We start from the raw sequence: 22653 nt of genomic DNA, 5'->3' as shown, positions 1-22653 counted from the left end.
GGGATCAGCGCATGCGCAAAATGTATAAATAGTTAGTCAAATGAAAATCCAAGATGAGAGCCATACCGACCTGGGTGGATAAAGTCCAGGATAGGGACAGAGTTGAACAATGGTAAGCCTAATTCAGACGGATTATTATTTTGTTAAAGGATATATTATGTGATTTTTATGATAAATGTGAAGAATGGTTGAACATTTGTTTCGATTTATGTTTTCAAAAAAGAACATAGTCCCGTATGCCTACTTTTGCTGTACGGTATGTGAATCTGACGTTAACTAGTCTTTTTCGTGCCAGGCCCACTCACACATTAAAAATAGCCTGGAGGCTTCTGGAGAGTAAAAGTAGTTCTGCCAACGTAATGTAACGTCCATGCGCAGTGAGTCGCCATCGGCAATAATCGGCGGTCTTCAACCTTCAATTATGAAATAAAATTCTTCGTAAAAAAAATCTTACCCAACCAAATCTTTTTATGAATATGATGAATGAGATGAAACAAGGATTTGTATGTATCCACAATTTACAAATCCTTTCAAATATATGAAAAACTTTTCTCCTGAAATTGCTACATTTTTAAGTAAGAATGTCATGAATTATGCACTTCCGGAACAGTGACACAATGATGGGTAAATAATCTTGAGTCGCCGATTAGAAACATCCAATACATTTATGGCCAGTTCCCCCATGTCTGCGCGGTCTCCCAAGTCTGCGCACCCGCGTATCTGCGCGATTCCAGTAAAAGAAGATACACAACGCGCACGAACTTTACACATGCAATACATAGAGGTATTCATAAAAACATCCTACTCAAAATGGTGGAAAAATAATGAATTTAGGGCATTTCAAGTGACGGCCTCAAAGTGCAGCCTTTTTCATCAAAATCCCCAAATCGTGTGCAAAGTGAATGAGTGCGCAGACATGAGGTACCATTTTTTTTCAATCTGAAAATGACTGCCCGAGGTTTTTTCAAGAAAACCTTATATTTTCTTTCATTTTTTTAATGAGAAATTTGGTACACTTACTCTTAACAATATCAGGAACACTATGAACTAAAAGATTTTGTGAAATAAGAAGAAATTCATGTTAAATCTTAACTCAAATTGTTAGGTGCGCAGACTTGGGGCCCACCATCATACTACACAGACATCGCGCATGCGCCACTCATTCAATGAGCAAGGTTATGATATAACCTTTCTTCAAACTGTTTTTACTCACTCATGCGTGGATAAACAATCTTGTACGTTATACGCACACACACGCACCGATCATACACAAAAGTGCTTTGACTCAAGTGTGTCAAGATAGTGGGTTGAGATACACGTTGAGATGCCACCCCTTCTTTTTTTTATAACAATTGTCACCCCACTTTCAAAATGAAATGATCGTAAGCATTTTTTAAAAGTGTATTTTGATACCAAATATTGGTAACTTGAGCGGGTAGCTTTGGAAACAGTGATTGCTTAGTAAATACAGCTTACTGTACGTGGGCATCTCAAATCGTCGCCTGAGAAAAATGGCAGCTAAAATTCGCAGCGTACGGACCAAGTTTGCAAGTTTTATTTATTTATTTTACATCTTTATACAGGGTAACCAACTCAGCTATACATGATAAAAACTAAGCCTGAGTCGAATCGATTTTAAAATCGGTGTTCGATCGATGTCATCGAACACCGGTGCAGATTTTGCAAAATCGGTGCATCGAAAAAAAAAAAAAAAAAATACGTCGGCCGGCCGATTCGTTTGGTTTACACAATCAATCATCAAAATATCAGTAATGTCCAACTTTACTACTACTTACTTGATTTCTATTGCCCCCAAAATGAAACCGAATGAGTAATTATGATGCTATTCACCATTAATTTGAAGTTTATTTCGATCATAGTTCGAGTCTTACTCGTCTGCTCGTGCCGAGATAATTTATGCACGATGAATTCATGAATGGAAGTCATGGCCATCGATCGTGCATGCGCAGTACTGTTCTTTAATCAAACCAGAAAATGGCCGGAAATTGACGCGATCAACGTAAAATAAATCTTGCTTTCATGAACAATATTAAAATCATGACCATAGAACATTATTTAATCGTAATATTTAACAATAATTTGCATATGATAATCATTAATATGAATTTAGAGCTTGATGTGAAACGTTTGTATTTCGTTTCAATTTTCAATGGCGGACATCTCATGACGATCGACTTGACTTCTTGAGTCGAGCTAGTGCACTTGTCTAAAAAAAATAATCATCACGTCAGGATTGATTCTTGAACATTGTCTACATGCAAAAACTCTGTTCAAGTTCGTAATATCACCATATAATATCATTTTACATGACAAAACAGAGAAAATTGCGTTTGATATTTTTTCCCATCAATTTGAAGCTAGTTTGTGCCCAACTTTGGGCTCTGATTTCATGAATGGGAAAATATGTCATACGTCATCAAACACGCATGCGCATTGTGCTTATTTTCTCGGAGCTTGGAGGAGACGTCCAGAGATGGAACAATAGAAATAATCCCAGTATTATTTCTTCCATATGAACATAACATACTTTGCTGACATCGTCAATATTCTTAGTATGACCATAAAATCTTGTTAAATCGTAATAATTTAGATGAATTTAGGGCTCGATTCGAAACATTCGTATTTATTTTGATCGCATGCTCAATTGCGTCTAAAAAACTGGATTGTCATTATCAATATCAGGATTAATTCTCGAACATCGTCATAACTCATATTCCACAATCTTTCCTCACAATCGTTATATCAGCATTGAATAGCAATTCAAATGACCATCCAGAGAAAATTACGTATTTATTCCCATAAATTTATTTGGAGCTCATTTTGGATCCAACTACACAATCTCAGGCAAGTTACAGCGCTCTCCGTTGATTGCAATTGTTTGCTGGCGCTGACGTCAAGCACGCCTGTCGTTTCGGGAGAGTGAGTGTACGGAGCTGCGGACGGGGCTAGTGAATGGACTGCGAATGCTAGTTGACCGAAAATCATTCGGATCGACTCTGCGTGATTCATGTCTTTATTATTGTTTCATTTTAAACTTATATGTTGTCATCTGCAAATATCATTGTTGAAGATATTTTGGGAAGAATTCTGCTTTGGTCCCCGGCCTTTTTTGTGTGTTTTGTGATCATGGAAAATACAAACGAACTTTGCTCTGTCATCTGCTTGTGCAACGCTCACCCGGCCAACGCCAGCGCATACCGTCAGTGCGTAGTGCATATGCAAAGCGCATCGCATCGACGCAAAAACAAGACTAAATTTTCCCCGCCTTCAATATTCGATGCATCGATGTTCGATCGAATTAGAGCTGTCGAACACCGGTTTTCAAAATAATCGATATGACTCAGGCTTAATAAAAACAAAGTCTTATTTTGACTGCGCTAACCTCCTTTTTCTTTTGCTGGATCTTTTAACCAAACGTTGCAGCATTTCAGGGAATTACTGAGGATTAATATAAGATGCCACAAGACTCTTCAACATTGCAAAATTATTTCTAGAACCATTTTGGTCAGGCAGTGACAGATGAGTGGCGCACCAGTAAAAAAAATTGCACATGGCGACTCACTGCGCATGGACATGGACTCTCCATGAAGCATGGGCAGGGCTCCACACTAACCCATTTTTTCTACTGGTCCAACCTATTGTCAGACCAGTAGATACCCAGTTTTTCAAATTTTTACTGGTCCGAACCTAAAATCTACTGGTCCCCAAAAATAAAGAAAACATTAAGAAAAGGCGCAAGTTTATTTTTTTTTGCCTTTCATTACCCCCCCCCCCACAAAAAAAATGAAGGACAAAAAGAAAGCAAGACAGAAACGAACAAAGAAAGAAGAAAGAAAGAAAGGAAGGAAGGAAGGAAGGAAAAGAAAAAAAATAAAAGAAAGGAAGAAAAAAGGTAAAGAAAGGATAGATGTGAAGGAAGAAAGAACAAATGAAGGAAAGGAAGGAATAAAAAAGGAACAGATATAAGAAAGAAAGAAAGACAAAGAAAGAAAGAAAGAAAGAAAGAAAAGAAGAAATGAAGGAAGGAAATGAAGCAAGCAATACAGAAAGAAAGAACAAATCCAGAAAGTAGTAAAGGAAATAAAGAAGAAGCAATAAAAAAGAAAGGGTAAAAGGAGAGATTGAAAGTGGGACAAAAGAAAGAAAGGAAGGAAGGATTGAAAGAAGGAAGGAAGGAATTAAGGAAGAAATGAAGGAAAGGTAAAATGATAGATAGAAGGAAAGAAATAAATAAAGGAAGAAAGGAAAGGAGAGAAGCAAGCAATTATAAAAAAAAAGAAAAGGTAAAAGAATAGATGAAAGGAAGAAAAAAAAATGAAAGAATAAAGGAGAGAAAGGAAGCAAGCAGTCAAAAAAAAGAAAGGAAAGGTAAAAGGATGTAATTAACAAAGGGAAAAGGAAAGAACAAGACGGATAGAAGAAAGGAAGGAATGAATGTAAGAAATAAAAGGGCTGAGAAAAGAAATAAAAAAGAAAGGGTAAATAAGTGATGGATGGAAGAAAGAAACAAAGAAGTAACAAAGAATGAAGAATGGGGTAAAAAGAAGGAAGGAAAGAAAGGAAGAAGAGAAGAGATGAATATAGAATGGATGGACTCAAAAACTAAAGAAAGAAAATATCAGAAAGAAAGAAAGAAAGAGAGAGAGAAAAAAAGAAAATAGAAAAAATATTTTATAAAGGGATAGAAAGAAAAAATGAATTAAAGAAAAAAGGGAAATTAAAAAAGAAAGACAGTAACAAAAAAAATTGAGGGAAGAAACAAAGAAAGATTAAGAAGGAAAGAAAGATAGGAAGAAAGCTAAAACTATTATCATAAATAATTTATCAGTTTCTTTTTGGCTCAATTAAAATAGCTACGAAAGAAAGTCAGATACTAATTGTATCAACACACACATAAATGCATATGTGGGGCTATATTATGTATTCAGACGATATCACCCGAAACCCGATCTGTTTGAACCAAAACAGAAGTGAAAATTTCTCCTTTTACTGCTTACAAATGACAGAGTTGCTCCAATTTTTAGGAAATATGGACATTATAAGAGCCTTTCATGAGTATGAACCCTGAATTTTGACAGTTCTGTGAGAGATTTCTGCCAGAGTTTAGCCAGGCTTCGTTCGTGCGGCCAGTGGAGAATTTACCATGTGGGTTGTGTGGCTGACTACATGTACACTGTATGCATGCTGTATAGTACTCTAGTAACACGTGCGATTCATTCTGTGTGTATTCTGTGTGTGAATGGCAGAATTTAACGGGGGGAAATGGTTTGCTGTGAATTTGACCATTTCTGGAAAAGCTATTGGCCCAACAATGGTTTTTATTACTGGTCATGTCGGACCCTTAAATCTTGCTATTTTTGGAAAAATTACTGGCCCGACAATGATATTTTTTACTGGTCATGTCGGACCAGTAAATCTTCCAATTTCTGAAAATCTACTGGCCCGACAGCGATTTTTACCAGTCTAGGACCGTCGGATCGCCGCTAGTGTCGAACCCTGGCATGGGACAGAATGCAGGATGCCATAGGCCCACACACACCAAGTATTTTGGAGACAACAATGTTGCTCCAAAATACTTGATTTCTTTGACTTATTACAAATTTATGCAAATTGAAAACAACTTCATTTCCCCTCATTAAGAACTAATAAACTTCTTTTTACACAAGAAATAATATAACAATTAAGAAAAATCATATAAGAAGATGAGCAGATACTCACAGATGTTATTGTTGCCATCTTGCCGTCTTTGTTATCGTAGCCTAGCTACAAGACGCGTATAAGAGAGGGCGACAATATCATGAGCAGTGCCAATTTGAAAGAAAAAAAATACTTCCATCAGCCGATAAATATGAATTGTAAAATGCTTGCATTCGCCAATAAATATGATATTTCATGATATTTCTTGGCTGATGCAAGTTTTTTATAATTCAAGACATGATGGTATTTATCGGCCGATGAAAGTATTTTTTAAAAATTTAAATGAAAAAAACTTAAAAGGACAAAAACAGTGACTTTCTTCGGCTGTCGCGCAACTCCCACTTCCCTCGTTTATCTGAACTTAATGCATAAACATATGTCCATTGAGTCCCTGTACAGATCAAGTTAAACTTCAGTCTGTGTTATTGGTGAGTGGAGCCAACCAAAACAACCAAACAGAGACCGAAGCTTGTGGTCTAGATCTACTTAGACCGTACTAACGTTAGTTCTCAAACTAACTACATGATGATGGGTTCGATCGAGTCCCGCTTATCATGCGGAAACAGTACATCTAACCAACGACGACGAAAGTTCTATGTCCATGCTAACCTATATAAAAATCATTATTAAACATCAAATCCCCTACTTAAAGGGGAATAATGCATTGAGTCTATGGGATTGATGGCTAGGCATCTTGTATTTTTTGTTTTTTTAAATGTCAATACTGCAGTTTTCCAAACAGACTAATTTTAGCTGTCTACTTTTCACTTGAATGAAGACATTGCTACTGATAGTGTTAGCAAGTTCAATAACACCAAACAACTACAGTGTTGGCATTGTTGCTCAACCTGACTCATTGAAGTCAAGAGTCCAGAGACGGCAAGAAATCTTTATTGAAGCTAAAATATTGTAGTTTCTGATGATAGATGTACAGACATTCAGGTGAAAGATTGTTTGGGAAGGTTGGGTTGGGCAAAATTTGGGTAAAAAACTTTAAATGCAATTGCTAGAGAAACCACCCACATTTGGGCAGGTTTCAAATGTCTTTGTTCCAATTTTAAAGTGTTACTTGAAGATCTTCAGGGAGGACCTGTGTCTTTTATACTTGAAGAATAATACAGGCGAATACAGGTTCTCTTTTGTCTAAATAAATATAATGTTTTTAGTGTCATTACATGTAGGTGTCACTATTTATGTAAAATTGATTACTCAATTTGGCACATATACAAAATATTAGAATCTGTTGAGGTAATCATGGCTTCACTTCATAACCTACTTACCTAGCCTTTAACCTTTGAGACAAAATTAGAACTTTATAAATTATTCATCGGCATATTTTCCTTTTATCAAACAGTATTCATGATCTTGCATTCAAGCCTGATGGAACCCAACTTATTGTTGCTGCTGGTAATAGAGTACTGGTAAGCCATTACATTATTATGTCTTTATTCCAACTCTGGAAGCCATTACTTGTGTGTGGAATGTCTTATTCGTACAAGTGAATGATTATATTTCATTTCTTTGATGTGTATGCATTAAAAAAGCTCATCAACTGCTGCCACAGCAAAACCTTGCATTAAGTGTGAGTGCTGTGTGTTTTCTGGTCAGTTAAATTGAGATCAAAGATGCAAATTAAATATTTTTTTTCTTTCAATAATTCATAAATTGTTTAGATTTAAAGTTGGAAAATATAAGGAAAACATTCACAATGCTCTATGATATTTGATTTATACTAGAATTTGAGAAAACCAACTGCAAATTAAAAGTTGTATATATCTCAAGTTCTTTTCTAATCCCTGATCTTATTAGATTGTAGTCAGGTGGTCTTGTTTACTTCTCTTCCTTTTTATTCTTTTGCTCTTGTTTTTTCTTCTTCATTTTCCTGTCTTGTTATTTTTCTTCAATTTCTTGTTATTCCTCTGTATTTCTGTTCTTTCTCTTCCCTGTATACCTCTTTCAATAAAGATGAATTCATAGTATTGGAAGAGATTTTGAAGTTGTTTGAAAGTATATCATCAAAATGACCTTTGGAGATTGCCTTGAAGCAGGGTTGGGCTCAATTAAATTCCAAATACATTTCTAATTACATTCCAGAGATGATCCAGCTACTGCTTATAATTAACATTATATTAACCTGTTAAAGTCAGCCCAATGAAAAATGATTGTCAAGTTGATTATACTCTGGTCATTAGCTGGCCTAAGCAGGTTATTAATGCTAATTAGAAGCTGGTAACTAGCTAGATCATCTCTGGAATGTAATTAGGAATGTATTTGGAATGTAATTGGGCCCAACCCTGCATTGAGTAGAAATTCACATTGTTTTTATCTTCATAGTCAATTTGTTTTCTTCCTAAGTTCCTTTATACTGAAACATTAATGGGAGCAGAACTCAACAAGTCATACCAGATGCTTATATTCATATTCAACGATAATTTGCTTGATCAAGTATGATTATTTTTTCATTGTGCATTTGTTTTTGTTTTCAGTCTAAGATCTACTCTGTTTTAAGTTGAATTTACTTACACATGGTCTGTATCACACTTTTCAGCTTTTCAATAAGATTCCAATATTAGTAATATTACCAAGGTTCTTGAATATCCACAAAAAACTCATCATACAATGTGTTTTATATCATAGGTTTATGACACTAATGATGGCACACTTATGCAGCCTTTGAAGGGTCATAAAGATACTGTCTATTGTGTGGCATACGCCAAGGATGGTAAAAGATTTGCTTCGGGATCAGCGGACAAGACAGTCATCATCTGGACGTCAAAACTAGAAGGAATATTGAAATATACGTAAGTCATGTGATGAAGAACCCAGAGACAATTACTTTAATTATAATTTATCCTGCAACTTACTTGATTACCAGTCTGTAGAGAAGTCATCAGTGTTATTCTCAATGCCCCAAATAAATGCAGTGTTGTATACTGTACAGCACTGTGTAACCATAAGGTTCATATGTTATCTTTTTTTATAGGGCACCGATGGTCTTGGTTTACATATCTATTGAAAAGAAGGCAATATATTGAAAATTGATTTAACTGGTGTTGATGATTGATGGTAATGAAGAGGAAGATAATGTAAAGGAGGAAAAGAGTAATAATTGAAGCAAAAGAACAACTGTATTTTCATAGCATTTATTAGAATTCATTAATTAATTTGAAATTTAAAATGGTGCTGAGTAAAGACATGCTCGCATTTGTTTGTTTTTACTTGCACTTATCAAGAATGAACAGAAGATGATTTCAAACAAATGACAACAGAATAAGGGATGTTTCTATTTGTTTCTTTTTTACATTAATAAATTGTTTGTATTGTTTTATTACAGTCACAATGATGCCATTCAATGTCTTGGGTTCAATCCAATCACACATCAGCTGGCTAGTTGTGCTTTCAGTGATTTTGGTTAGTATCTGCATTAGTAATATTTCTTGTTTATTCCTTAGATCTAAAGTTGTCCTAAATTTCATATATTTTCACTTCCTCTATTCCAAGATATCTAAATAAAATTGATCTTAATGCAATTATGGTACCCTTAACATTCTCTTGAAGATAATAATTTTATATCATTGAAGGCAGATATCTTTGTAAAAGACATACCGTATTAAAAATCATTTGTTTTGTGAGGAAACCTCTTTTGATTACTTTAATCTAAGTTTAATAGACCGTCAAAGATATAGTTCCTGTCAACTGTCTATTTAAAAGGGGTACAGTATTCTTAGTTTATGGAGAAATAGAACCGGTAATTTCAGTGCTTTTTTCCTATTTTGTACAAATTTGTCTAATGTGATGTATAAGAAATTGAGGAACGTTTCTCTTTTTTTATTCTCTTTAAAGTTTGTTCCTATTTCTTGCATTTTGGAGTTGGTAATGTTAGATATGAAAAAGTGCTTGTTTTTTTCCTTTTTTTTGGGGGGGGGGGTCCTAAATGATTTTCATGTAGTGAAGAAGGAGATGGAGGGTAAAGATGGATAAAATGATTTTATGGAGCAAGCAGGCTCATTTAATTCAACAGGTCACTACTTAATGAATTCTAGGATACATCTATTGCTATAATATTTGAAAATAAAAACTATTGAGAAAATGTTTAAGTAACAAAAATTCTGTAAAAATATAACTTCCATTTAAGTAAATTAAAAGGAAAGGCGACAACTGTATTAATACTGAATGAAAACATCATGTGAATGGTGAAAAATTTTCATCAGAATATATTTTGACCTCTATTTTTTGTTCTTTCAGGATTATGGTCCATGGAGCAAAAATCTGTTTCCAAACACAAAGTGACAAGTCGTATTACATGTTGTTCTTGGACTAACGATGGTCAGTACCTAGCTCTAGGACTGTATAATGGATGTATCACTATCAGGACTAAGGTAAATACTCATAAGGAGACAGCCAATTGGATAATATTATATGACACCTAGGTAGATCCTTGTCATTTGATTGGTTGGTCTATATCGATCATTCAGCCCATTCTACAATGATGTCATCAACCGCGCACTTTTAGATCCATTCATTGTGCAATTTTGGATCCATATGATTTTGTCCATTGCATGCACGCACCCTGACTACAATGCAGGCACCACGCGATAATTAACAGACCGAGCTCGCACTGCATGAGCATATTTTGCTTCGAAATTCACAAATTTCATATGAAAAAGAATCTATTTTTAGGTGTCATATAAACCAAATAATGAATGTTCTTTTAATTTGTGCAATGGACAGAATACTTTATTCGGTGAAAGATGAAATAATGATCCATTCAACTCAGCTATGCCTCGTCGAATGGATCATTTCATCTTTCACCTCATTAAGTATTCTGTCCATTGCACTCAAACATTCATTATTTGTATATTATCTCAAGTCATATTTCGCTATTTTCTGAATCACTTGTAAAAAAAACAGTACAATTTCTCTGTTATGATTTTAAGATTATTTTTTAATAAACCATTGTTATGATATGGCAAAAATAACAAGTGAGATTAATTCTAAATTTGATTCTTTTCTTTATTTACAGGAAATAGATCATACATTTAACAAAAGAAAAAATTGTCTTACATATCTTGAAGAGCTAGTTCTGAGTATTTCCAAATTATGTCCTATATTAAATCTGTATAATGTCCAAATTGGCTGGCAATGATTCCTATGTTCTTATTATGCAATGAACTTCCTTAAAGAGAAAGAATATTTAAATGGATGAATATACATGTGATTTCGCTTACAATTCTTCTTATATAATCTGGTTCAGTATCGTTTTTATTTATTTCTTTGCAGGAAATGAAAACGAAATATTATTGAATAATCAAATGACTGGAACATTTTTTAAAAATCTGTATTTGCCATTGAAGGTAGGGAGAAATGATTACACTACAATACAGGATTCATGGGATTTGGGGTGTGTATGGGTGTAACATCTGTGTAAACAAAGTAGGTGACATGGTTTTTATTATTTTTTTTTAATCGTTGTCTGTGTCAATATAAACAAATATGATTTTATGAATCCTGCTTATTTTTATAGAATGGTGAAGAGAAGCACAAAATTGAGAGACCTAATGGTGGTCTTAGTCCTATATGGAGCTTACAGTGGAATCCTTCTAAGTAAGTTATCTTTATTTATACTTCTTATTGTAACAATCAGCTCTCTATTATAGCAGCTATATGTTGAAAGTTAACTCCCTTTTCTTTTTTTGTGTATTGTCAAACAGGAAGAGAGGTACTTGTACTTTTGGTAGGATAGCAAGATATTTTTATTATTTCAGGGAATATCTTGCAACCAGCCATGTTTATGCATTGAATTTATTACTCATTGATCAGATTTAACTAGGAGAAAGACTGAAGAAATGTATAAAATGCATTATGTGTATTATTGTCATCTTTGAAGAAGTTTAGGAATTCGAAAAGTAGATCACTCTAGAAAAAATGAACAAGAAACTAAATATTCATTAGATCTTTTAGAAGGCAGATAAATATAATTCAATCTAAGGTTGATGTCATGGGGAATTGATGAATTTGATGAATTGGTTCCGCTATTAATCTAATTTTCTTACTGATCTTTTGGACAGATCATTATTTTTCTTTGGGTGAGTCTAGATTCTTTAAGTAAAACTTTGATATTGTGGTTGCCAATAATTTTTGTTTTTTGTTTTATTGATTTTGAAAGATTTGTTTCATTGGTAGTTCTGGCTAGACTAATTTTATAAGACTTTAATGATTGTGTGCACAATCTTGGCCTGATGATGGACACTGTTATTCTATGGGAAAAAAATATTTCTAGAATTTTATCTGTAAAAGGAATAAAGTGGTTGTGGAATTGAAAGAGGTCTTGTTTGATGAGAGTGTGAGAGTATGATGTGACCTTTGCAGTTTGATCTGTATCTTTTAAATGTATCTTCCACTGATATGAATTTTAGCCCAAAGTGCCATTGTGATATTCTTCAGATATTCTTAGTATTTATTGAATATTCTTAATGATTCCAAAGATGCGAAAATTATTTGTCTGTACTTAATCATAAATAACTTAATCTGATGAAACTATTACTTCAACAGTTGGATTTTAAAGTACAGTCCAGTTGTGGAATATATTCAGGAATAGTTCAAGGAAAATTTATCATATTTTATTGAATAGTAAGAGTGAAAAGCTTTTCACATTGTTGCTCACAGGAGCATAAACTTATTCGTGAAGTCTATAATTTAAAAGCAAATTATCTACTAAATATTAAATAAAGATGATTGTACTGAAGTCCTGTCATTTCAGGGTTTTGTAGATATAGCTAAATTAGTCTTGTTGAATTGATTTATGCCAGTCTAATTTTACACTTTCTAATGAATACTTGTTTTACAGAGATGAATCTGTTGATACCCTTGCAGTCCTTGATTGGGGTCAGAAGTTATCTTTCTACAATCTCAGTGGAAAACAGGTATGATGATAGCTTACAGATTAACATCTACTTGAATTAAGATTAATCAATTAAAATAAGTGCAATAGATTATAAGCAATTAGTGATTCATTGATGTAAACACAATATATCAGCAATTTACTTGACTATTCTTTCTATATTGAGTTTAAATCGACTCCTCATATTTGTCTCACCTGCATAGCAGTGGCGCCGCTTTTCCGATAGCGGCGGCGTCAACATCAAATCTTAACCGATGGTTAAGTTTTTGAAATGACAGCATAGCTAAGAAAGTTTATGGACCTAGTTCATGAAACTTGGACATACGGTTAATCAAGTATTACTGAACATCCTGCCTGAGTTTCAGGTCACATGATTGAGGTCAAAGGTCATTTATGGTCAATGAACTTTGGCCAAGTTGGGGGTATTTGTTGAATAACCATCATAACTTTGAAAGTTTATGAATCTGATTCATAAAACTTGGACATAAAAGTAATCAGGTATCATTGAATATCCTGTGCAAGTTTCAGGTCACATGACCAAGGTCAGACGTAATTAAGGTCAATGAACTTTGGCCATGTTGGAGGTAATTATTAAATTGCTGTCATAACTTTCAAAGTGTATAGATGTAGTTTATATGAACTGTGGACGTAGGGATAAATAAGTATCACTGACAAGTCGTAGGTCATATGAATGGTGTTTTATGTGAATGATTATTTTATAGTAGTTTTCAATGTCATTACTGCTGCTATATTGAATCAGGTAATGCAGGTGAGACTGGAAGAGGCGCTCCACTTGTTTGATGCTGTATTAACTTTGTAATATGAAAAATGAAGAAATCTACCTATTCATGGAGTTTAGATAATACTTCTGAATATTTGATTTGTCCTCAGATCGGTAAAGAACGTAATTTAGGTTATGATCCATGCTGTCTGAGTTACTTCTCTAGAGGAGAATACCTCATCATTGGAGGAGCTAACAAACAGGTTACACTTCATACTAAAGATGGAGTTCAGTTAGGAGTGGTTGGTGAACAGAACTCTTGGGTATGGTGTGCTAAGGTTAGACCAGATCAGAATCATGTGGTAAGTCTTACCAAAGATACATTCAGTCTCAAATTATGTATTTACATGTATTTACATGGTTTAAACCACTATTCTCCTTTTGAAGAGACAACATTTTAAACAACATGTTTCTACTCATCACCATCTGAAAGTGATAGATAAGTATTCTTCAGGAGTGCATTGTATGTTTACATTATCCAAGCTTAGAAAGAAGCTCTAGATATAGGTTAGTGATGCTGTAAATCATTCTGTTGATAACTTTCTGTTTCTGTTGGGTTAACTCACATAGGAACAAGGCAAAGCAGCTTCCCTCTGCAACAATGCCAAGCTGGTATATAACCAATTACAAATATGAAATATTGTTTGTTAGTGTAGGTTAATCATTCTATATGGCTGACCGTTATAGACGACAGAAATTACTCTCTGGCCTTTTTGGGGGTTAAAGTGGAGATAATGGCAGAGGTGGGACTTGAACTTACAACCATTCAATCATGAGTCCAATGCTCTAATCACTAGAACACATGAACTAGTGTTCGTATATTCATGTGCTTTAATGAGACAACCCAATCTTCAGCAAAAATTACCTTCTAGGTTAGTGCAATGTAATCCATCATTATGTTAATGGATTCAAATTAGCACACTAATCTTACCTTCTTCTATCCAGGCTGTTGGATGTCAGGATGGGACCATAGCTCATTATCAACTCATCTTCAGTACAGTACATGGTCTGTATAGAGATCGGTATGCCTTCAGGGAAAACATGACTGATATCATCATACAACATCTTCTTACTGATCAGAAGGTCCGCATTAAATGTCGTGATCTCGTCAAGAAGATTGCCATCTTCAAGAATCGTCTTGCTGTAAGTCATCTGGATTGTATTTTTGTTCATCATTTGGAGAGGGATTGAGAGAAATAATTTTATTTAGAGATTATGTGTTATTAAAACTTTAATCCAGATCTAGATCAAGATTGAATATGTATTGTAAATCATTAGATGGACTGATAGAACTTAGCTCCACTCTTAAACCCTCATAATCTTAGGGTATTTTTAGTCTTATGGGGAGATTACTGCAAAAATCTGCATGATGATGGATTCTATGTAGAGTATATGCATAGCTAAATTTCACTAAATCTTTTTATTTTGTATACATGAATTGATTATGCTAATTTACATATAGTAGAATATAGCTGTAATTATATGAACAAAGCATTGAAGGTTTTTTTTTGTTTAAAAGACTCTATTGGACTATTAGGGTTAGATAAAAAACTCAGTTTCAGATTTGAATTCTGTAATAAATTCATGGATTCTGTAGGAATTGCTTGTATAGGCCCCTGTTACATCAAGAAAATCGGTGGCCCAGAGCCTGCCTCAGGTAGGAAAGAAATCTGATGTAAACATCCCAAACCAACCTTGGGCCACCTTTTAGCAAACCTACCCCAGACCACTTCCAGAGGTAGTCTGAGGCAGTGATTTGCTTATGAGACTTTTTGTGATATATTTTTTTTGATAGAAGAAAATAAATCAAGAAAAACATGTTATAAACCCTAAAGAAATCTACTTGGTCCCATGTAGCACGACCCTTCTTTCTGCATCCCAAAGAGGGGAGGAAATATGCTGTGATGTAAACAGGCACATTTACAGAACAGGTCCTTTAACTAAGCTAATCCACTTAATCCTGGTCAAGGTTGCAACTGGACTCAGGCCGGCCCTGGCAACCGATATTTAGATGTAACGAAGGTCATAGATTTCTCTTTTTTTTTTAACCACTCTCCTGTCAAATGACTGACATTACATAGTAATATTACCATAATTTGGAATATTATCAGAAAGATGATTACTTTGAATTTCCATCAGATACATGTGGGCAATACCATGTTTTTGTTTTCTCTTTATCTTGTTGCAAATTTGTAAATCATTATGATTTGAGCAGTTTGTGGAGTGCAGTAAAAATGCAGAAAAAATAGACTTACCAAATGGTTATTTCATGGAATTGCTTTTGTATAAACATATGCAAGATAAACAGACAGTAATTCTACATAGTGTGTGAAATTAATGAATAAAAGATTGTTCAAGCATGATCCTAATGTTTATCATTTTAGGTCCAATTATCTGACAGGATTGTTGTATATGAGCAGTATTCTGATGATGCATCTGATATGCACTACAGAGTTAAAGAGAAGATTAATAAGAAGTTTGACTGTAATCTTCTTGTGGTTTGTGCTGAACACATTATCCTCTGTCAGGTATGTAGACACAGTTTGACTCTGTATCTTAATTCACCATAAATGTGATTTTATTCAACATACTATCAGGATGCTGCATATCAAAACTTTTAGTGACACAGAATGGTGGGGAAGGTCCAATTTCTTGTCTTAAACACAATTTTTTTGCAATATTTTTTATGAGTATATTGATTACTAGCATCCTGATTATAGTACAAGAAGAGTCTTTACAGAGCTGCCAACTATTAGTCATAATTATTACTCTTTTTATGTCCAATTATGCCTTAATGATTTGACCTTAATTATTACTCTTTTTGAGGGCAAATAAGTATGTTTACATTTAATGTATAGGCCTAGTAATATATTGGACAGTGATGAACTCATCTGTATGATGCTCATTATTCGCATGATCCTGTATCTTTGTTTAAATATCTTTGAATGTTGTCATCACATGCTTAGATACTGACTCGATCTTGCAGTTTTTTCCCCTTTGATTTGTCATAGATTTACACAAACGAGAGAGTACCATAGATGATTATGAATCGAAGCCATAAAAGAAAGAGGAGTCATTTTTTAAATGAATCTGTTCTTCATATTACATGTACCTCTCCAAAGAAATTTATAATACTGCGTGGCACATATATTTTAGTATGACTTTTATGTCAAAATTATAAAAGGTATGTAGCTCTGTGTGTATTATGTTGACAGGTTTATGTTTTAGAAATCTATAGACATATTTCAATGCTTGGCTGTGTAATTCTGTTCACACTCTACACTCTACAACAGACATGACAATGGATCAATGTCTCCTTGTAATCTATGGTTCATTTTTCCTGCTATACAACATTGTATGATAATGAAATCTTGGAATCATTTATAGGAACGTCGTCTTACCAGTTTAACCTTCTCTGGTGTGAAGGACAGAGAATGGGTAATGGAGGCCTTGATCAGGTATATCAAAGTGATTGGTGGCGCTGAAGGTAGAGAGGGTCTACTGGTTGGTCTTAAGAATGGACAGGTAATATATTGATTTCTTTTTACAACATCAGTAAAGAGGAAGGAAGTGACATTTTTCGATATGAATTTAATAGAATGTTTATTTCAGTGTTTCGTCTATAATATTTTTGAATAATTATCATGTTTTATTATCTATTGAAAATCATACCTGTGTCACAACTATATTCTATACCAGATGTGGCAAGTGTTTATTTTTTAAAATTTTCTTTTTAGTTTAGATTTCTATCTTGACTTCCGATGTGAAGATTATCATTGATTACCGATCAGACAATGATATTGTTTATAAATGAACAATCCTGTGATCCAGTAGAAATTAAACCCAGATTATTCTTGTATACTAAATGATATGAAGATGGAACTAATGTCGATTTTCATGCTGAAATATGAACAGCAGGAGAAATTCAGGCATGGAACTTTGTATGAACTATACATTTCCAAAATGGTGATGAAGCGATAGAAAGTTCATGAATTTAAGATCGTATTTGTTTCATCCCTTGAAATTTCTTCAGATCTTCAAGGTTTTTGTGGACAATCCTTTCCCTATCTTGATCCTGAAACAACAAACATCAGTTAGATGTCTTGATATCAGCTCATCAAGGAAAAAACTTGCTGTGGTTGATGAACATAATACCTGCATGGTCTATGATATCAATACAAAGGAACTACTCTTTCAGGTGTGTATATGAGACTGTTCATAAGATTGATTAGAGGTAGAAGCTATCCTTCTATATGTTCAAACATGATATGGTTTCTGCATTTAACTTTATGAGGCGAAGAGAAGGTTCTCTTGAGCAAAGAATGTTGCCTTTAAATAGACTAATGACCTTTCCATTTAATACCCTAACTGTACTTGATAGCTGGCTACTGGGAGATATTCTTAGAAGATTGTCTCAAAAGTGGTACACTTATGAGGGATTGTTATCACACTAGTTAATGAAATATCAGGTTAAATTCCCTTATCTCTGCTTTTCTGATTTGGAACTAACTATATTTTGATGCCGCACTAGAAATACAAAGATGAAGTTTAATTTCTTTTGTGACATCATTATTAGCTTTTGCATATTCATGAGCATTGACAACATTAATTGATAGCTCTCATCTGAGGGTTAACCTTCTTGCATTTGGCTCTATAGTTTTCCATGGATGACATAGTTACCATTATCAGTTCATGTTTTATAAAGCTGTTAATTCATTATGCACAACTTCACGCTTGACTGGTGGCCTAGTGTTCTTGTACTAATTAAGATAATGAATTTTACAATATTTTAACATTATTTTTTTATGATTTTGTAAATTTGAAGAAATGAAGAGCTTTGCATTCAAATGCATGTTAATTTTTAATTGACTACCCGTATTAAAATTGGATTTCAATTTTAGCTGATGGGAATCTTATTGGCACTCAAGAACAGGTCATCAGTCATCCGTTAAGTTGTGTGTGCCTTACAAACATTGAAACACCAACCTGGTTTAGTTTGATGCAATTGGGCCAGAATTACGTAATTTGTAAGTGTTATGAGCACTCAGGAAACAATTTTTTCTTATGAAAATTGATAATGAATAAAGTTTGCTTCATGACAAGCCAATCCATTCAATTTTATTGATCCTAGGAACCCAATGCCAACAGTGTAGCATGGAATACTCAATATGAAGACATGCTCTGTTTCTCTGGGAATGGTACTCTCAACATCAAAGCCAGTACATTCCCTGTCAAGCAACAAAAACTACAAGGTTTTGTGGTAGGATTCACCGGATCCAAGATCTTCTGTTTACATATCTATGCCATGACAACGGTAGAGGTTCCACAGTCATCTGGGATGTATCAGTATCTAGAACGCAAACAATTCAAGTGAGTTAGAGAAATCATCATGCTATATCAGTTTTTTATTTGGGAGAAGAAGAAATGGGCAGTTGCATGTTTAAGGAGAATGTATGGGCTATAAGTGTGTACTTTCCTCTCAAGCGTGTAAATCAATCTTGACAGGAATTATTTCAGTTAGGTTTCATGATACCTTTTTTAGGCTTAGGAGTTAATTCAATCAGTGATGAAAGTTGAACACTGAGCAAAAATTCCTATCTTGTTAAAGATGTTCATTGCAAACAGTCATGACAAGAGTTTTCATGAATCCAGTGCACCTGTAAAATTTATGGAAATGGAAGTATATGTTAGGAAATTTTTGATTGGTGAATAATGAATACTATAATCTGTGACATTTTTTGATGTATTCATATTTTTTTTCATAATCTAGGGATGCGTACAAAGTAGCTTGCCTTGGAGTAACTGTCAAGGATTGGACAGCTCTAGCTCATGAAGCCATTCAAGGTCTGGATTTTGATACTGCCAAGAAAGCCTTCACTCGTGTCAGAGACTTACGCTATCTGGAATTAATACATAGCATAGAGGCAAGTTTTGGTCTCATCCATGCCCCATTGTTTTTGTAACAATTAAAGATAGGCCTTGTTTAATATCTAGGATTGGGAGAAGAAGGAATGGACAGTTTCTGAGTCTTTTCATTTATAAGTTGTACACAACTACACATTCGTTATATTTCACTTTGCTTTATGTGGTTTTGTCACAGAAACCTTATTTAACCCTCCAAATCTTTTTAGTGTTGTCATACATTGAAGTCTAATTATATCAAATGAATACACCATTCATTGACATGATGTGACCTTTGACCTTGATCACAGGAGCGGAAGCGTCGTGGGGAGGTGGATGATCAGTTGTTCTTAGCAGATATATATGCATATCAAGGCAAGTTTGGTGAAGCAGCTAAACTATACAAAAGAGCTGGCCAAGAACAGAGAGCAATGAATATGTACACAGATCTACGCATGTTTGATCATGCTAAGGTAATGATTGATCTCATTTTGTTTTGTGACTATTTATCTGACTGTGTGAGTTTAAATATAAGTAAGCAACTAGAATTCCAGGACTTTGTACCCACTCTTAAGAGAATTGCTGGTAAAGAAAGTGTACAAGCCCCTTTTCATGTATAACTAGTTAATCAATTTATTATATAATCTTTAGATTTTGACTAGAGGTATCATGACCTGGTGGGGATGTCTTAGATAAAAGGTATGGGGTTCAAATTCCACTGTTGCACTAGCGTCCTTTGGCAAGGCACTAACTACATCTGCCACTTTCAACCCAAGTGAGATTTATAGATGCCTGGCAGGAATTTATTTCTTAATATGCTTAAGTGCCTTCATGGCAGCTTGCCAAAGCAGAGGTTGTAATTGTGGAGTGCCTTGGGGGTATTCCCCAATGTTGTTCATAATGTTATGTGATACCAATACATAATCAATACTTCTTCCTCTTCAGATTATAGTCTCCATCAGACTTACTCATGTATTTTTCATCATCATTATCTAGTTGTAATCATCTTTAAGAAATGTATATATATATATATATATATATATAAACTGTACATCCTGCATTATGTTTTCTTCACTTCAGACTGGTTGAAAGTAAATTGCAATACCCACAATTGGTGACCCATTCTTGTGTTAAATGATATATCTCTATGTAACTAGCTTAGCATCTAAGGTCATGATCCAGTCATTTGTTTGTAACATTGTGTGTAACTTCATGAACAGCTTTATGAAACATCTCTCAATAGTATCATACATGACAAACATGAACACTGAAGAAAAGAACTCATTTATCATTATTATATTTAGGAATTCATTGGTTCTGGAGATCCACTAGACAAGAAACTGCTTATTACTAAACAAGCTGACTGGGCAAAGAATATCAATGAACCTCGAGCTGCTGCTGAGATGTATTTATCTGCTGGTGAACATCTCAAGGCTATAGAGATCATTGGAGATCATGGATGGGCTGATATGTAAGTTCTGTTAGGAGAATTTGATGAATTGCATCAAGAATCACTTTTATATATGGACATAGTTCATCCAAAGTTGACTTCAGTAGCTATTATGTGTTACAGAGGTGGACTAATGGTGATGATAATGTTAAAGTATTCCCTTGTTTAAAATGCCTTCATCTGAGATCATTTGTGCTAGTTAAGATTATCAGCTTTAAATCAGACACAAGAGGTCCTTTTTCATTGCAGGCTCATTGATGTAGCTCGTAAATTAGATAAGGCAGAGAGGGAGCCTCTTGGGAAGTGTGCTCAGTACTTCAAGAAGATGGAACAGTTTGCATATGCTGCTGAGACTTACACCAAGATGGGAGATACTAAGAACCTTGTCTTGCTTCATGTTGAGTCTCGTCACTGGGATGCTGCCTTTGGTCTCGTGGAAAAACATCCAGAGTTCAAGGTAATACACTTGACTTAATGAACACCAATCCAGGTAACTCAGGCTAGGGTCTAAGGAAAACATATACTGAAATCATGTTGTAATCAACAGGCTGAGGCAAATTATTTAGGTTTAGCTTTTAGTTTTAGCTTTTTTTTAACGTAAAATAGAATTTATTTCCCATTTTGCGAGTGATGTGAATCAAGTTAAAATTTATTTTTCAATGAAAATTTACATAGCTTTTTTTATAATGACAATCCACTTCCTGTAGATGACAGGTGAAACCAGAATTTAGATTGATATAGAATTCAGTGACATGCTTGCATTTATATAAAAACATTTAAGAATCTAAACTTAATTTCATGGATTCATTTCTCTTTCATACACTTGTACACTTGTATATATAATTGATGTAAATAATATACTTCTTATTAGTGAATATTGCCCAGGTATCTGTTCATTGAAGAGGTCAAAGTAATTTGTAATATTTATTTTAATTTCAGGATGACGTATATGTCCCCTATGCCCAGTGGCTTGCAGAGAATGACAGGTTTGAGGAGGCCCAGAGAGGTATGTATGAAGGAGACTGAAATAATATACCTATCTTTGAAGTCTTATCAAAGGAACTAGGGTTTAACTAATTAAGTTAAATGGATTGAAATTATTAGATCTATGTATTTACCTTATAGATATAAGTGCATTTTGTTGATTATGTCAGAAAAATAAGAACCTGTTCCAAGAAAAATGACCCAATGCAATAACATGTATTACCATTAACTGTGGCTATGTATTAACTGGTTTAAATACAAACATTCACAAAATTTCTCCTTTTATTTTAGCATTCCATAAGGCAGGTCGACAAGATGAGGCTGTTAGGGTGTTAGAACAACTTACCCACAATGCAGTTCTGGAGAGTCGTTTTAATGATGCTGGATACTACTTCTGGATGCTTTCAATGCAGTGTTTGGATATAGCAGGTGGTTAGTACATTCAATTCATTTTATTTAAACATCAAAAAATTACAAATCAAGGTAAAAGATATACTATAAGAGATAAACGCAGTGGTGGTTTAACATGTTTGATTGTTTCTTTCTTCTTTGTGCTGGACAAATGTTCATTTTGATCAATAGTTGCATTGCAATCTAATATGCTTTCCCTGATTCTTCATTGCATTGCAAGAGATGAAGTATGGTACTCACCAATGGTCAATTTTACTGGTCTTTACTGCACCTACATAACAAGTGTATTTTGAATAGCATTAATATAATTCTTCCATTTAAAATCTAGTTCACAAGTATTTGTGATTTTTTAATTATCCCCTTATTAATTAACTGGTGCTCAATTTTTATATTTCTCTTATAATTTTTCTATTATATCAGTCATATTTGTTATTATCTTGCTTGGAAATGAAATGAATAAATGAATAGATAAATATTGTATTATAAAATATTCTTTATATTTTATAT

The 22653-nt window shown here is 34.0% G+C and overlaps 1 protein-coding gene across 2 annotated transcripts in view; it reads left to right on the top strand.

The window, feature by feature from the left end:
• Positions 1-22653, top strand: part of LOC121410005 (intraflagellar transport protein 122 homolog) — a 29529-nt gene continuing 6876 nt past the window's right edge. The window contains exons 1-19 of one of the 2 annotated variants that reach the window (XM_041601814.1): positions 1-112; positions 7073-7139; positions 8356-8519; positions 9053-9129; positions 9964-10097; positions 11243-11322; positions 12566-12641; positions 13511-13702; positions 14346-14543; positions 15785-15928; positions 16788-16925; positions 17434-17598; positions 18532-18770; positions 19171-19324; positions 19613-19774; positions 20606-20772; positions 21001-21208; positions 21691-21757; positions 22027-22164. In XM_041601814.1, coding sequence (XP_041457748.1) covers positions 54-112; positions 7073-7139; positions 8356-8519; positions 9053-9129; positions 9964-10097; positions 11243-11322; positions 12566-12641; positions 13511-13702; positions 14346-14543; positions 15785-15928; positions 16788-16925; positions 17434-17598; positions 18532-18770; positions 19171-19324; positions 19613-19774; positions 20606-20772; positions 21001-21208; positions 21691-21757; positions 22027-22164 — 2629 coding nt within the window. In that variant the 5' untranslated portion in view covers positions 1-53. Of the gene's footprint in view, positions 113-7072; positions 7140-8355; positions 8520-9052; positions 9130-9963; positions 10098-11242; positions 11323-12565; positions 12642-13510; positions 13703-14345; positions 14544-15784; positions 15929-16787; positions 16926-17433; positions 17599-18531; positions 18771-19170; positions 19325-19612; positions 19775-20605; positions 20773-21000; positions 21209-21690; positions 21758-22026; positions 22168-22653 lie in introns of both variants that reach the window. The other variant, XM_041601813.1, reaches the window with a different exon arrangement.

Source organism: Lytechinus variegatus, chromosome 3 (assembly GCF_018143015.1).
Source record: "Lytechinus variegatus isolate NC3 chromosome 3, Lvar_3.0, whole genome shotgun sequence".
Classification (NCBI taxonomy): Eukaryota; Metazoa; Echinodermata; class Echinoidea; order Temnopleuroida; family Toxopneustidae; genus Lytechinus; species Lytechinus variegatus.
This window is presented reverse-complemented; position numbering and strand designations above follow the sequence as displayed.